Here is a 15,713-nt window from a genome sequence, read left to right on the forward strand (position 1 = left end):
TGTGAGATTAGCGGGGAGCTGGATAATACTCTTCCTGTCTGGAAAGTCATCACATGTAAATGTAGCATGAAAAGTCAAAACCTAAAGGACCTTTTCTTCTTATGTTTGTAGCTACAGAACATAGAAATGTGTTGTTATTCACATATGTAGACACTGGTGTGGTGCTGGACATAGTGAATGGGAGTTTAAAAAGTGATGGAATTATCCTTTTCGGGTTATTTCCTCTAAATCAGATTCAGGAAGCCAGTAATGCTCTAGATCAGATTCAGGATGCCAGTAAACCTCTAGATCAGATTCAGGATGCCAGTAAACCTCTAGATCAGATTCAGGATGCCAGTAAACCTCTAGTATTTCAGGTTATAACCTCTAGATCAGATTTAGGAAGCCAGTAATTATCTAGTCTTTCAGGTTATAACCTCTAAATCAGATTCAGGAAGCCAGTAAACCTCTAGATCAGATTCAGGATGCCAGTAAACCTCTAGATCAGATTCAGGAAGCCAGTAAACCTCTAGTCTTTCAGCACTGCTTTCTACTGAAATATCCCACAGGTTGTTGCCTGTGTAATTATAGCCCGGTCTAATGTCTGTTATGATGTTTCCTCCCTAACAGCCCTTGTGGATTATACAAGGTGTTAGGGTCAGGTGCCTTTCAGTTGCCGGGCGAAGGCACCACAGAGTTGATAACTTCTGTGACTATTGTCACCACAGAGTTGATAACTTCTGTGACTAATGTCACCACAGAGTTGATAACTTCTGTGACTAATGTCACCACAGAGTTGATAACTTCTGTGACTAATGTCACCACAGAGTTGATAACTTCTGTGACTAATGTCACCACAGAGTTGATAACTTCTGTGACTAATGTCACCACAGAGTTGATAACTTCTGTGACTAATGTCACCACAGAGTTGATAACTTCTGTGACTAATGTCACCACAGAGTTGATAACTTCTGTGACTATTGTCAACACAGAGTTGATAACTTCTGTGACTATTGTCACCACAGAGTTGAGAGTAGGGTTGCAAAATTCTGGTAACTTTCCCAAAAGTCCTAGTTTTTGGGGGAAATCTGTTGGAGGATTCAGGAGGGAATAAGCAGGAAGTGTGTGAATCCTCCAATCGGGGAAGTTTGCAGAATTTTGCAACTCAAGTTGAGTGCTACTGTGACTGTTGTGTGACCTCAACTGGTAGTATGACCTCCTCAGACACTGTAGCCCTACAGCTCTGCTGTTATGAATGATACCTGGCTATATTCCTCTGTGTGTAGGTGCAGTACAGCGAGCTGAAGACGTTGAGCGCCCAGAGTCCTCTGAGGAGGAAGAGAACCATTGAAAGGAGGTGATGGAGGAGTGATCTATGGTCCCCAATGGAAGACATGGCCATGTGCACACTGTTGCCGCCTCAGACTTATGCCCTGTGTGAAACTGGGCGTATAGTGGAGGATATGCAGGCCATATCTGGATCATATTCCTCTATGTTCAGAATTGGTTAGAAAACTGCTCCTGGGTTACTGGTCCTCTGTAGCTCAGTTTGTAGAACATGGCACTTGCTGTGCCGGGATAGTGGGTACTATTCCTGAGATCACCCATATGTATACACGCATAACTACGTCTCTTTGGGATAAAAGCATCTGCTACATGGCGTCTATACTGAACAAAAATGGCAACGCAACATGCAACAATTTCAAAGATTTTACTGACTTACAGTTTATAGAAGAAAATCAGTCAATTGAAATTAATTCTTTCAGCCCTAATCAATGGATTTCACATGACTGGGATGTAGGTGGGTGGATCATCTTGGCAAAGGAGAAATGCTCACTAACAGAGGAATGTAAAGCTTTTTGTACGTACGGAACAATTCTGGGATTTTTTATTTCAACTCATGAAATATGGGACCAACACTTTACATGTTGCGTTTGTATGTGTTCAGTATCTATTAGCAGTCAGACATGGATATTGGATCACCAGCAGGCTAAAGATCACCAGTGTGGTTTCCACCTACTCTACATCAACATGGCCTCAACACTGACTTTCGTTCAACACTTTTGATAATATTGTTCACTTATTTTTGTTTTATTGAAAGATACTATTTAATCAACAAACAGTTTTATCCTGATTTGTTCTTCTCTACTTTTCTGAGTTTTTAAAATGTATTTCTGTTTTAGGTATCTACAATTGTAGTTGTTAAAGTTTCAGAATATTATCTTTTTATATTTTTAAGAGAGATGTCTGAATGAATCAAAATCTGTTTTAACTCATCAATAGCATCTAATGTCTGAATGAATCAAAATCTGCTTTAACTCGTCAATAGAATCGAATGTCTGAATGAATCAAAATCTGCTTTAACTCATCAATAGCATCTAATGTCTGAATGAATCAAAATCTGCTTTAACTCGTCAATAGAATCGAATGTCTGAATGAATCAAAATCTGCTTTAACTCATCAATAGAAATCTGTCATTCTGATTCTTCCGTTATTTTTTATTGTAAATCCAGATCAGGTTGAAATGTGTTTTTACAGATAATGAAATAATCTCATTTCAATATTTCTAGATTTTACTTTCTTTTTAGAATGCACCATATTGAGATGTTACTTGGTCCTCAGTGGACAACCCCCCCCCCTCATATCAGCAGTATCATGTAAACATTCAAGACCCTCAACATTTCTCATTTCCTCATTCCCATCATATTCAGTATCATGTAAACATTCAAGACCCTCAACATTTCTCATTTCCTCATTCCCATCATATACCGTATCATGTAAACATTCAAGACCCTCAACATTTCTCATTTCCTCATTCCCATCATATACCGTATCATGTAAACATTCAAGACCCTCAACATTTCTCATTTCCTCATTCCCATCATATACCGTATCATGTAAACATTCAAGACCCTCAACATTTCTCATTTCCTCATTCCCATCATATTCAGTATAGAGGGTGGAAAGCTTTAACACTATATGTATTATTTGATGTATTACATGTTATATATATATATACAATGTCTACCTTTCACACTGAATGTGTAATATTGTGTGTCTTGGCTGTTGGATTGAGATGTTTGTACCCTCTACATTCCTGATGGTCCTGAACATGCTCCTGTTGCTGGTGAAAGCTGTGGGACCAATATGTCCATTTTTAAACACCTGATATCATGTATTGAGAGTTTCTCTCACCATACAATAAACACAGCATGATTTACCTCAATTGATACTTTTTTATTTTATTTTTTTTATTTCACCTTTATTTAACCAGGTAGGCCAGTTGAGAACAAGTTCTCATTTGCAACTGCGACCTGGCCAAGATAAAGCATAGCAGTGTGAGCAGACAACACAGAGTTACACATGGAATAAACAATTAACAAGTCAATAACACAGTAGAAAACAAAGGGGGGAGTCTATATACAATGTGTGCAAAAGGCATGAGGAGGTAGGCGAATAATTACAATTTTGCAGATTAACACTGGAGTGATAAATGATCAGATGGTCATGTACAGGTAGAGATATTGGTGTGCAAAAGAGCAAGTAAATAAATAAAAACAGTATGGGGATGAGGTAGGTGAAAATGGGTGGGCTATTTACCAATAGACTATGTACAGCAGCAGCGATCGGTTAGCTGCTCAGATAGCTGATGTTTGAAGTTGGTGAGGGAGATAAAAGTCTCCAACTTCAGCGATTTTTGCAATTCGTTCGAGTCACAGGCAGCAGAGTACTGGAACGAAAGGCGGCCAAATGAGGTGTTGGCTTTAGGGATGATCAGTGAGATACACCTGCTGGAGCGCGTGCTACGGATGGGTGTTGGCATCGTGACCAGTGAACTGAGATAAGGCGGAGCTTTACCTAGCATGGACTTGTAGATGACCTGGAGCCAGTGGGTCTGGCGACGAATATGTAATGAGGGCCAGCCGACTAGAGCATACAGGTCGCAGTGGTGGGTAGTATAAGGTGCTTTAGTGACAAAACGGATGGCACTGTGATAGACTGCATCCAGTTTGCTGAGTAGAGTGTTGGAAGCCATTTTGTAGATGACATCGCCGAAGTCGAGGATCGGAAGGATAGTCAGTTTTACTAGGGTAAGCTTGGCGGCGTGAGTGAAGGAGGCTTTGTTGCGGAATAGAAAGCCGACTCTTGATTTGATTTTCGATTGGAGATGTTTGATATGAGTCTGGAAGGAGAGTTTGCAGTCTAGCCAGACACCTAGGTACTTATAGATGTCCACATATTCAAGGTCGGAACCATCCAGGGTGGTGATGCTAGTCGGGCATGCGGGTGCAGGCAGCGATCGGTTGAAAAGCATGCATTTGGTTTTACTAGCGTTTAAGAGCAGTTGGAGGCCACGGAAGGAGTGTTGTATGGCATTGAAGCTTGTTTGGAGGTTAGATAGCACAGTGTCCAATGACGGGCCGAAAGTATATAGAATGGTGTCGTCTGCGTAGAGGTGGATCAGGGAATCGCCCGCAGCAAGAGCAACGTCATTGATATATACAGAGAAAAGAGTCGGCCCGAGAATTGAACCCTGTGGCACCCCCATAGAGACTGCCAGAGGACCGGACAGCATGCCCTCCGATTTGACACACTGAACTCTGTCTGCAAAGTAATTGGTGAACCAGGCAAGGCAGTCATCCGAAAAACCGAGGCTACTGAGTCTGCCGATAAGAATATGGTGATTGACAGAGTCGAAAGCCTTGGCAAGGTCAATGAAGACTGCTGCACAGTACTGTCTTTTATCGATGGCGGTTATGATATCGTTTAGTAGTTTTACAGTTTGTCTGACTATGTCTGTCTGTCTGTCTGTCTGTCTGTCTGTCTGTCTGACTATGTCTGTCTGTCTGACTATGTCTGTCTGTCTGACTATGTCTGTCTGTCTGTCTGTCTGTCTGTCTATGTCTGTCTGTCTGTCTGTCTGTCTGTCTGTCTGTCTGTCTGTCTGTCTGTCTGTCTGTCTGTCTGCCTACATGCCTGCCTGCCTACATGCCTGCCTGCCTGCCTACATGCATTCCTGCCTGTCACCCAGCTATCTGCTACCTAGCTACCACACAACCCAACCACCAAGCTACCAGGCTATCTGCTACCTAGCTACCACACAGCCCAACTACCAGGCTATCTGCTACCGAGCTACCACACAGCCCAGCTACCAAGCATTCACTCATGTTCTACCTAGCTACCACACAGCCCAACTACCAAGCTACCAGGCTATCTGCTACTTAGCTACCACACAACCCAACCACCAAGCTACCAAGCATTCACTCATGTCCTATCTAGCTACCACACAACCCAGCTACCAGCTACCTAGCTACCACACAACCCAACTACCAAGCATTCACTCATGTTCTACCTAGCTACCACACAACCCAACTACCAAGCTACCAGGCATTCAGTCATATTCTAGCATTTTTTAAAGATAAATATTACAGTACCCCACCACCTACTACACAACACTACCTCACTGCCCTACAACATAACAGTACCCACCACCCTACAACACAACAGTACCCACCACCCTACAACACAACAGTACCCCACCACCCTACAACACAACAGTACCCCACCACCCTAGAACACAACAGTACCCCACCACCCTACAACACAACAGTACCCCACCACCCTACAACACAACAGTACCCCACCACCCTACAACACAACAGTACCCCACCACCCTACAACACAACAGTACCCCACCACCCTACAACACAACAGTACCCCACCACCCTACAACACAACAGTACCCCACCACCCTACAACACAACAGTACCCACCACCCTACAACACAACAGTACCCCACCACCCTACAATACAACAGTACCCCACCACCCTACAACACAACAGTACCCACCACCCTACAACACAACAGTACCCCACCACCCTACAACACAACAGTACCCCACCACCCTACAATACAACAGTACCCCACCACCCTACAACACAACAGTACCCACCACCCTAAAACACACAGTACCCCACCACCCTAAAACACAACAGTACCCCCACCACCCAGTACCCCACCACCCTACAACACAACAGTACCCCACCACCCTACAACACAACCCCACCACCCTAACAACACAACAGTACCCCACCACCCCAACACCTACAACACAACAGTACCCCACCACCCTACAACACAACAGTACCCCACCACCCTACAACACAACAGTACCCCACCACCCTACAACACAACAGTACCCCACCACCCTACAACACAACAGTACCCCACCACCCTACAGGACATCATAAGGCAGTACCCACCACCCTACAACACAACAGTACCCCCCACCACCCTACAACACAACAGTACCCCACCACCCTACAACACAACAGTACCAGTACCCCACCACCCTACAATACAACAGTACCCCACCACCCTACAACACAACAGTACCCCACCACCCTACAATAAAACAGTACTCACCACCCTACAACACAACAGTACCCCACCACCCTAAAACACAACAGTACCCCACCACCCCACAACACCCTACAACACAACAGTACCCCACCACCCTACAACACAACAGTACCCCACCACCCTACAATACAACAGTACCCCACCACCCTACAACACAACAGTACCCCACCACCCTACAACACAACAGTACCCCACCACCCTACAACACAACAGTACCCCACCACCCTACAATACAACAGTACCCCACCACCCTACAACACAACAGTACCCCACCACCCTACAACACAACAGTACCCTACCACAACAGTACCCCACCACCCTACAACACAACAGTACCCCACCACCCTACAACACAACAGTACCCCACCACCCTACAACACAACAGTACCCCACCACCCTACAACACAACAGTACCCCACCACCCTACAATACAACAGTACCCCCCACCACCCTAAAACACAACAGTACCCCACCACCCTACAACACAACAGTACCCCACCACCCTACAACACAACAGCACCCCACCACCCTACAATACAACAGTACCCCACCACCCTACAATACAACAGTACCCCACCACCCTACAACACAACAGTACCCCACCACCCTACAACACAACAGTACCCCACCACCCTACAATACAACAGTACCCCACCACCCTACAATACAACAGTACCCCACCACCCTACAATACAACAGTACCCCACCACCCTACAATACAACAGTACCCCACCACCCTACAACACAACAGTACCCCACCACCCTAAAACACAACAGTACCCCACCACCCTACAACACAACAGTACCCCACCACCCTACAATACAACAGTACCCCACCACCCTACAACACAACAGTACCCCACAACCCTACAACACAACAGTACCCCACAACCCTACAACACAACAGTACCCCACAACCCTACAACACAACAGTACCCACCACCCTACAATACAACAGTACCCCACCACCCTACAACACAAAAGTACCCACCACCCTATAATACAACAGTACCCCACCACCCTACAACACAACAGTACCCCACCACCCTACAACACAACAGTACCCCCCACCACCCAGTACCCCACCACCCTACAACACAACAGTACCCCACCACCCTACAACACAACAGCACCCACCACCCTACAATACAACAGTACAACACAACAGTACCCCACCACCCTACAATACAACAGTACCCCACCACCCTACAACACAACAGTACCCCACCACCCTACAATAAAACAGTACTCACCACCCTACAACACAACAGTACCCCACCACCCTACAACACAACAGTACCCCACCACCCTACAATACAACAGTTCCCCACCACCCGAAAACACAACAGTACCGGAACTTCCGGCGCCGACAGAGATGGCCGCCTCGCTTGCGTTCCTAGGAAACTATGCAGGTTTTTGTTTTTTTACGTGTTATTTCTTACATTAGTACCCCAGGTCATCTTAGGTTTCATTACATACAGTCGAGAAGAACTACTGAATATAAGATCAGCGTCAACTCACCATCAGTACGACCAAGAATATGTTTTTCGCGACGCGGATCCTGTGTTCTGCCTTACAAACAGGACAACTGAGTGGATTCCATGCAGCGACCCAAAAAGACGACTCCGAAAAAGAGGGAAACGAGGCGGTCTTCTGGTCAGACTCCGGAGACGGGCACACCGTGCACCACTCCCTAGCATTCTTCTTGCCAATGTCCAGTCTCTTGACAACAAGGTTGATGAAATCCGAGCAAGGGTAGCATTCCAGAGGGACATCAGAGACTGTAACGTTCTTTGTTTCACGGAAACATGGCTCACTGGAACGACGCTATCCGAAGCGGTGCAGCCAGCGGGTTTCTCCACGCATCGCGCGGACAGAAACAAACATCTTTCTGGTAAGAAGAGGGGGGGGGGCGTATGCCTTATGGCCAACGTGACATGGTGTGATGAAAGAAACATACAGGAACTCAAATCCTTCTGTTCACCTGATTTAGAATTCCTCACAACAAAATGTAGACCGCATTATCTACCAAGAGAATTCTCTTCGATTATAATCACAGCCGTATATACCCCCCCAAGCAGACACATCGATGGCTCTGAACAAACTTTATTTAACTCTCTGCAAACTGGAAACGATTTATCCGGAGGCTGCATTCATTGTAGCTGGGGATTTTAACAAGGCTAATCTGAAAACAAGACTCCCTCAATTTTATCAGCATATCGATTGCGCAACCAGGGGTGGAAAGACCTTGGATCATTGTTACTCTAACTTCCGCGACGCATATAAGGCCCTGCCCCGCCCCCCTTTCGGAAAAGCTGACCACGACTCCATTTTGTTGATCCCTGCCTACAGACAGAAACTAAAACAAGAAGCTCCCACGCTGAGGTCTGTCCAACGCTGGTCCGACCAAGCTGACTCCACACTCCCAAGACTGCTTCCATCACGTGGACTGGGAGATGTTTCGTATTGCGTCAGACAACAACATTGACGAATACGCTGATTCGGTGTGCGAGTTCATTAGAACGTGCGTTGAAGATGTCGTTCCCATAGCAACGATTAAAACATTCCCTAACCAGAAACCGTGGATTGATGGCAGCATTCGTGTGAAACTGAAAGCGTGAACCACTGCTTTTAATCAGGGCAAGGTGTCTGGTGACATGACTGAATACAAACAGTGCAGCTATTCCCTCCGCAAGGCTATCAAACAAGCTAAGCGCCAGTACAGAGACAAAGTAGAATCTCAATTCAACGGCTCAGACACAAGAGGCATGTGGCAGGGTCTACAGTCAATCACGGACTACAGGAAGAAATTCAGCCCAGTCACGGACCAGGATGTCTTGCTCCCAGGCAGACTAAATAACTTTTTGCCCGCTTTGAGGACAATACAGTGCCACTGACACGGCCTGCAATGAAAACATGCGGTCTCTCCTTCACTGCAGCCGAGGTGAGTAAGACATTTAAACGTGTTAACCCTCGCAAGGCTGCAGGCCCAGACGGCATCCCCAGCCGCGCCCTCAGAGCATGCGCAGACCAGCTGGCCGGTGTGTTTACGGACATATTCAATCAATCCCTATACCAGTCTGCTGTTCCCACATGCTTCAAGAGGGCCACCATTGTTCCTGTTCCCAAGAAAGCTAAGGTAACTGAGCTAAACGACTACCGCCCCGTAGCACTCACATCCGTCATCATGAAGTGCTTTGAGAGACTAGTCAAGGACCATATCACCTCCACCCTACCTGACACCCTAGACCCACTCCAATTTGCTTACCGCCCAAATAGGTCCACAGACGATGCAATCTCAACCACACTGCACACTGCCCTAACCCATCTGGACAAGAGGAATACCTATGTGAGAATGCTGTTCATCGACTACAGCTCGGCATTCAACACCATAGTACCCTCCAAGCTCGTCATCAAACTCGAGACCCTGGGTCTCGACCCCGCCCTGTGCAACTGGGTACTGGACTTCCTGACGGGCCGCCCCCAGGTGGTGAGGGTAGGCAACAACATCTCCTCCCCGCTGATCCTCAACACTGGGGTCCCACAAGGGTGCGTTCTGAGCCCACTCCTGTACTCCCTGTTCACCCACGACTGCGTGGCCACGCACGCCTCCAACTCAATCATCAAGTTTGCGGACGACACAACAGTGGTAGGCTTGATTACCAACAACGACGAGACGGCCTACAGGGAGGAGGTGAGGGCCCTCGGAGTGTGGTGTCAGGAAAATAACCTCACACTCAACGTCAACAAAACTAAGGAGATGATTGTGGACTTCAGGAAACAGCAGAGGGAACACCCCCTATCCACATCGATGGAACAGTAGTGGAGAGGGTAGCAAGTTTTAAGTTCCTCGGCATACACATCACAGACAAACTGAATTGGTCCACTCACACAGACAGCATCGTGAAGAAGGCGCAGCAGCGCCTCTTCAACCTCAGGAGGCTGAAGAAATTTGGCTTGTCACCAAAACCACTCACAAACTTCTACAGATGCACAATCGAGAGCATCCTGGCGGGCTGTATCACCGCCTGGTACGGCAACTGCTCCGCCCTCAACCGTAAGGCTCTCCAGAGGGTAGTGAGGTCTGCACAACGCATCACCGGGGCAAACTACCTGCCCTCCAGGACACCTACACCACCCGATGTTACAGGAAGGCCATAAAGATCATCAAGGACATCAACCACCCGAGCCACTGCCTGTTCACCCCGCTATCATCCAGAAGGCGAGGTCAGTACAGGTGCATCAAAGCTGGGACCGAGAGACTGAAAAACAGCTTCTATCTCAAGGCCATCAGACTGTTAAACAGCCACCACTAACATTAAGTGGCTGCTGCCAACACACTGACACTGACTCAACTCCAGCCACTTTAATAATGGGAATTGATGGAAAATGATGTAAATATATCACTAGCCACTTTAAACAATGCTACCTTATATAATGTTTACATACCCTACATTATTCATCTCATATGCATACGTATATACTGTACTCTATATCATCGACTGCATCCTTATGTAATACATGTATCACTAGCCACTTTAACTATGCCACTTTGTTTACATACTCATCTCATATGTATATACTGTACTCGATATCAGCTACTGTATCTTGCCTATGCTGCTCTGTACCATCACTCATTCATATATCCTTATGTACATATTCTTTATCCCCTTACACCGTGTATAAGACAGTAGTTTTGGAATTGTTAGTTAGATTACTTGTTGGTTATTACTGCATTGTCGGAACTAGAAGCACAAGCATTTCGCTACACTCGCATTAACATCTGCTAACCATGTGTATGTGACAAATAAAATTTGATTTGATTTGATTTACCGACCACCCTACAATACAACAGTACCCTACAATACAACAGTACCCCACCACCCTAAAACACAACAGTACCCCACCACCCTACAACACAACAGTACCCCACCACCCTACCCCACCACCCTGCAACACAACAGTACCCCACCACCCTACAATACAACACCCCCACCACCCTACAACAGTACCCCACCACCCTACAACACAACAGTACCCCACCACCCTACAACACAACAGTACCCTACCACCACCCTACAACACAACAGTACCCCACCACCCTACAACACAACAGTACCCCACAAACACAACAGTACCCCACCACCCTACAACACAACAGTACCCACCACCCTACAATACAACAGTACCCCACCACCCTAAAACACAACAGTACAATACAACAGTACCCCACAACCCTACAAACAGTACCCCACCACCCTACAACACAACCCCACCACCCTACAATACAACAGTACCCCACCACCCTACAAACCAACAGTACCCCACCACCCTACAAACAGTACCCCACCACCCTAAAACACAACAGTACCCCCACAACCCTACAACCCTACAACACAACAGTACCCCTACAACACAACAGTACCCTACAACACAACAGTACCCCACCACCCTACAACACAACAGTACCCCACCACCCTACAACACAACAGTACCCCACCACCCAACACAACAACACAACAGTACCCCCCACCCACAATACAACAGTACACCACCCTACAACACAACAGTACCCCACCACCCTACAATACAACAGTACCCAACAGTACCCCACCACCCTACAACACAACAGTACTCCACCACCCTACAATACAACAGTACCCCACCACCCTACAACACAACAGTACCCCACCACCCTACAATACAACAGTACCCCACCACCCTAAAACACAACAGTACCCCACCACCCTAACAACACAACAGTACCCCACCACCCTACAACACAACAGTACCCACCACCCTACAACACAACAGTACCCCACCACCCTACAACACAACCTACCCCACCACCCTACAATACAACAGTACCCCACCACCCCCTACCCTACAATACAACAGTACCCCACCACCCCACAACCCTACAACAACAGTACCCCAACAGTACAACACCCACCACCCTACAACACAACAGTACCCCACCACCCTAAAACACAACAGTACCCCACCACCCTACAACACAACAGTACCCCACCACCCTACAATACAACAGTACAACCCCACCACCCTACAACACAACAGTACCCACCACCCTACAATACAACAGTACCCCACCACCCTACAACACAACAGTACCCCACCACCCTACAACACAACAGTACCCCACCACCCTACAAAACACAACAGTACCCCACCACCCTACAACACAACAGTACCCCACCACCACACAACAGTACAACCCTACAACACAACAGTACCCACCACCCTACAACCAACTACCCCACCACCCTAAAACAACACAACAGTACCCCACCAACACAACAGTACCACCCTACAACACAACCACCACCACCCTACAACACAACAGTACCCCACCACCCTACAACACAACACCACCCTACAACACAACAGTACCCACCACCTACCAACAGTACCAACACAAAACAGTACCCCCACCAACCCTACCCCAATCCTACAACACAACAGTACCCCACCACCCTACAATACAACAGTACCCCACCACCCTACAACACAACAGTACCCCACCACCCTACAACACAACAGTACCCACCACCCTACAACACAACAGTACCCACCACCCTACAACACAACAGTACCCCACCACCCTACAAACAACAGTACCCCCCACCACCCTACAATACAACAGTACCCCACCACCCTACAATACAACAGTACCCCACCACCCTACAACACAACAGTACCCCACCACCCTACAAAGTACCCACAACAGTACAACCCACCACCCTACAACACAACAGTACCCCACCACCCTACAACAGTACCCCACCACCCTACAACACAACAGTACCCACCACCCTACAATACAACAGTTCCCACCACCCTACAACACAACAGTACCCCACCACCCTACAACAATACAACAGTACCCCACCACCCTACAATACAACAGTACCCCACCACCCTACAACACAACAGTACCCCACCACCCTACAATACAAATCAAAAATCAAATCAAATTTATTTATATAGCCCTTCGTACATCAGCTGATATCTCAAAGTGCTGTACAGAAACCCAGCCTAAAACCCCAAACAGCAAGCAATGCAGGTGTAGAAGCACGGTGGCTAGGAAAAACTCGTCTAGGAAGAAACCTAGAGAGGAACCAGGCTATGAGGGGTGGCCAGTCCTCTTCTGGCTGTGCCGGGTGGAGATTATAACAGAACATGGCCAAGATGTTCAAATGTTCATAAATGACCAGCATGGTCGAATAATAATAAGGCAGAACAGTTGAAACTGGAGCAGCAGCATGGCCAGGTGGACTGGGGACAGCAAGGAGTCATCATGTCAGGTAGTCCCGGTGGCATGGTCCTAGGGCTCAGGTCCTCCGAGAGAGAGAAAGAAAGAGAGAAGGAGAGAATTAGAGAATGCACACTTAAATCAAATCAAATCAAAATCAAATCAAATGTATTTATATAGCCCTTCGTACATCAGCTGATATCTCAAAGTGCTGTACAGAAACCCAGCCTAAAACCCCAAACAGCAAGCAATGCAGGTGAAGAAGCACGGTGGCTAGGAAAAACTCCCTAGAAAGGCAGGACACCGATTCACACAGGACACAGTACCCACCACCCTACAACAGAACACCACCCTACAACACAACAGTACCCCACCACCCTACAACACAACAGTACCCCACCACCCTATAATACAACAGTACCCCACCACCCTACAATACAACAGTACCCACCACCCTACAGGACATCATAAGGCAGTACACCACCTTCACCACCCACCATCACTGTAATAACACCCACCCTCACAGCAGAACCAGCCAATCTCACAGCAGGGCAACAAATATATATATATATTTACATGTATTTATTTATTTAACCTATATTTAACTAGGATCATGTCACCTTTACCTTACCAGTCACCCGAGACCCACTCCATTTTGCTTACCGCCCCAATAGATCCACAGACGATGCAATCGCCATCACACTGCCCTATCCCATCTGGACAAGAGGAATACCAATGTAAGAATTCTGTTCATTGACTACAGCTCAGCATTCAACACCATAGTACCCTCCAAGCTCATCATTAAGCTCGAGGCCCTGGGTCTGAGCCCCGCCCTGTGCAACTGAGTCCTGAACTTCCTGACGTGCCGCCCCCCAGGTGGTGAAGGTAGGAAACAACACCTCCACTTCGATGATCCTCAACGCTGGGGCTGCACAAGCCCCATCCTGTACGCCCTGTTCACCCATGACTGTGTGGCCAAGCAGGCTTCCAACTCAATCATCAAGTTTGCAGACAACACAACAGTACTAGGCTTGATTACCAACAATGACGGGAAAGCCTCACAGCTCTGGGAGTGTGGTGTCAGGAAAATATCTCTCACTCAATGTCAACAAAACAAAGGAGATGATCATGGACTTCAGGAAACAGCAGAGGGAGCACCCCCATATCTACATCGACGGGCCCGCAGTGGAGAAGGTGGAAAGCTTAAAGTTCCTCGGTGTACACATCGCTGACAAACTGAAATGGTCCACCCACACAGACAGTGTGGTGAAGAAGGTGCAACAGCCCGCAACGGTAGGGCTCTCCAGAGGGTGGTGCAGTCTGCTCAACGTATCACCAAGGGCAAACTACCTGCCCTCCAGGACACATACAGCACCCGATGTCACAGGAAGGCCATAAAGATCATCAAGGACAACAACCACCCGAGCCACTGCCTGTTCACCACGCTATCATCCAGAAGGCGAGGTCAGTACAGGTGCATCAAAGCTGGAACCGAGAGACTTAAAAACAGCTTCTATCTCAAGGCCATCATACTGTTAAATAGCCATCACTAGCACATTAGAGGCTGCTGCCTATATACATAGACTTGAAAACACTGGCCACTTTAATAAATGGAACACGAGTCACTTTAATAATATTTACATATCTTGTATTACTCATCTCATATGTATATACTGTATTCTATACTATTCTACTGTATCTTAGTCTATGACATTTGCAGTCTCAATTTGGTTTTTGTCCTATTTTGTGAATTATTGGTTGGTGAGTGGACCCCAGACCTCACAACCATAAAGGGCAATGGGTTCTATAACTGATTCAAGTATTGTTAGCCAGATCCTAATTGTTAGGTCAAATTTTATGTTCCTTTTGTTGGCATAGAAGGCCCTTCTTGCCTCTCAGTTGGTTCACAGCTTTGTGGAATCTCTCTCTCTCTCAGGGCTTGGCATTGTGCCATCTTCTTCATCTGGAGATATTCAAGCTACATGTCTGAAAGGAGAAGAAGAGCGAGCCCCTCCTATTGTGTGGGTCCTAGAGAGG

At 46.9% G+C, this 15,713-nt stretch overlaps 1 protein-coding gene across 5 annotated transcripts in view; it reads left to right on the plus strand.

Moving 5' to 3' along the window:
* Positions 1-3,205, plus strand: part of mctp2b (multiple C2 domains, transmembrane 2b) — a 91,936-nt gene extending 88,731 nt beyond the window's left edge. For all 5 annotated transcript variants that reach the window (XM_042317103.1, XM_042317102.1, XM_042317105.1 and 2 more), the window contains one exon: positions 1,266-3,205. In XM_042317103.1, the coding sequence (XP_042173037.1) occupies positions 1,266-1,340 (75 nt within the window). In that variant the 3' untranslated portion in view covers positions 1,341-3,205. The remainder of the gene's footprint in view (positions 1-1,265) is intronic.
* The last annotated feature ends 12,508 nt before the right edge of the window (positions 3,206-15,713 follow it).

The sequence above is a fragment of the Oncorhynchus tshawytscha genome, unplaced genomic scaffold (assembly GCF_018296145.1).
Source record: "Oncorhynchus tshawytscha isolate Ot180627B unplaced genomic scaffold, Otsh_v2.0 Un_contig_1501_pilon_pilon, whole genome shotgun sequence".
Lineage (NCBI taxonomy): Eukaryota > Metazoa > Chordata > Actinopteri > Salmoniformes > Salmonidae > Oncorhynchus > Oncorhynchus tshawytscha.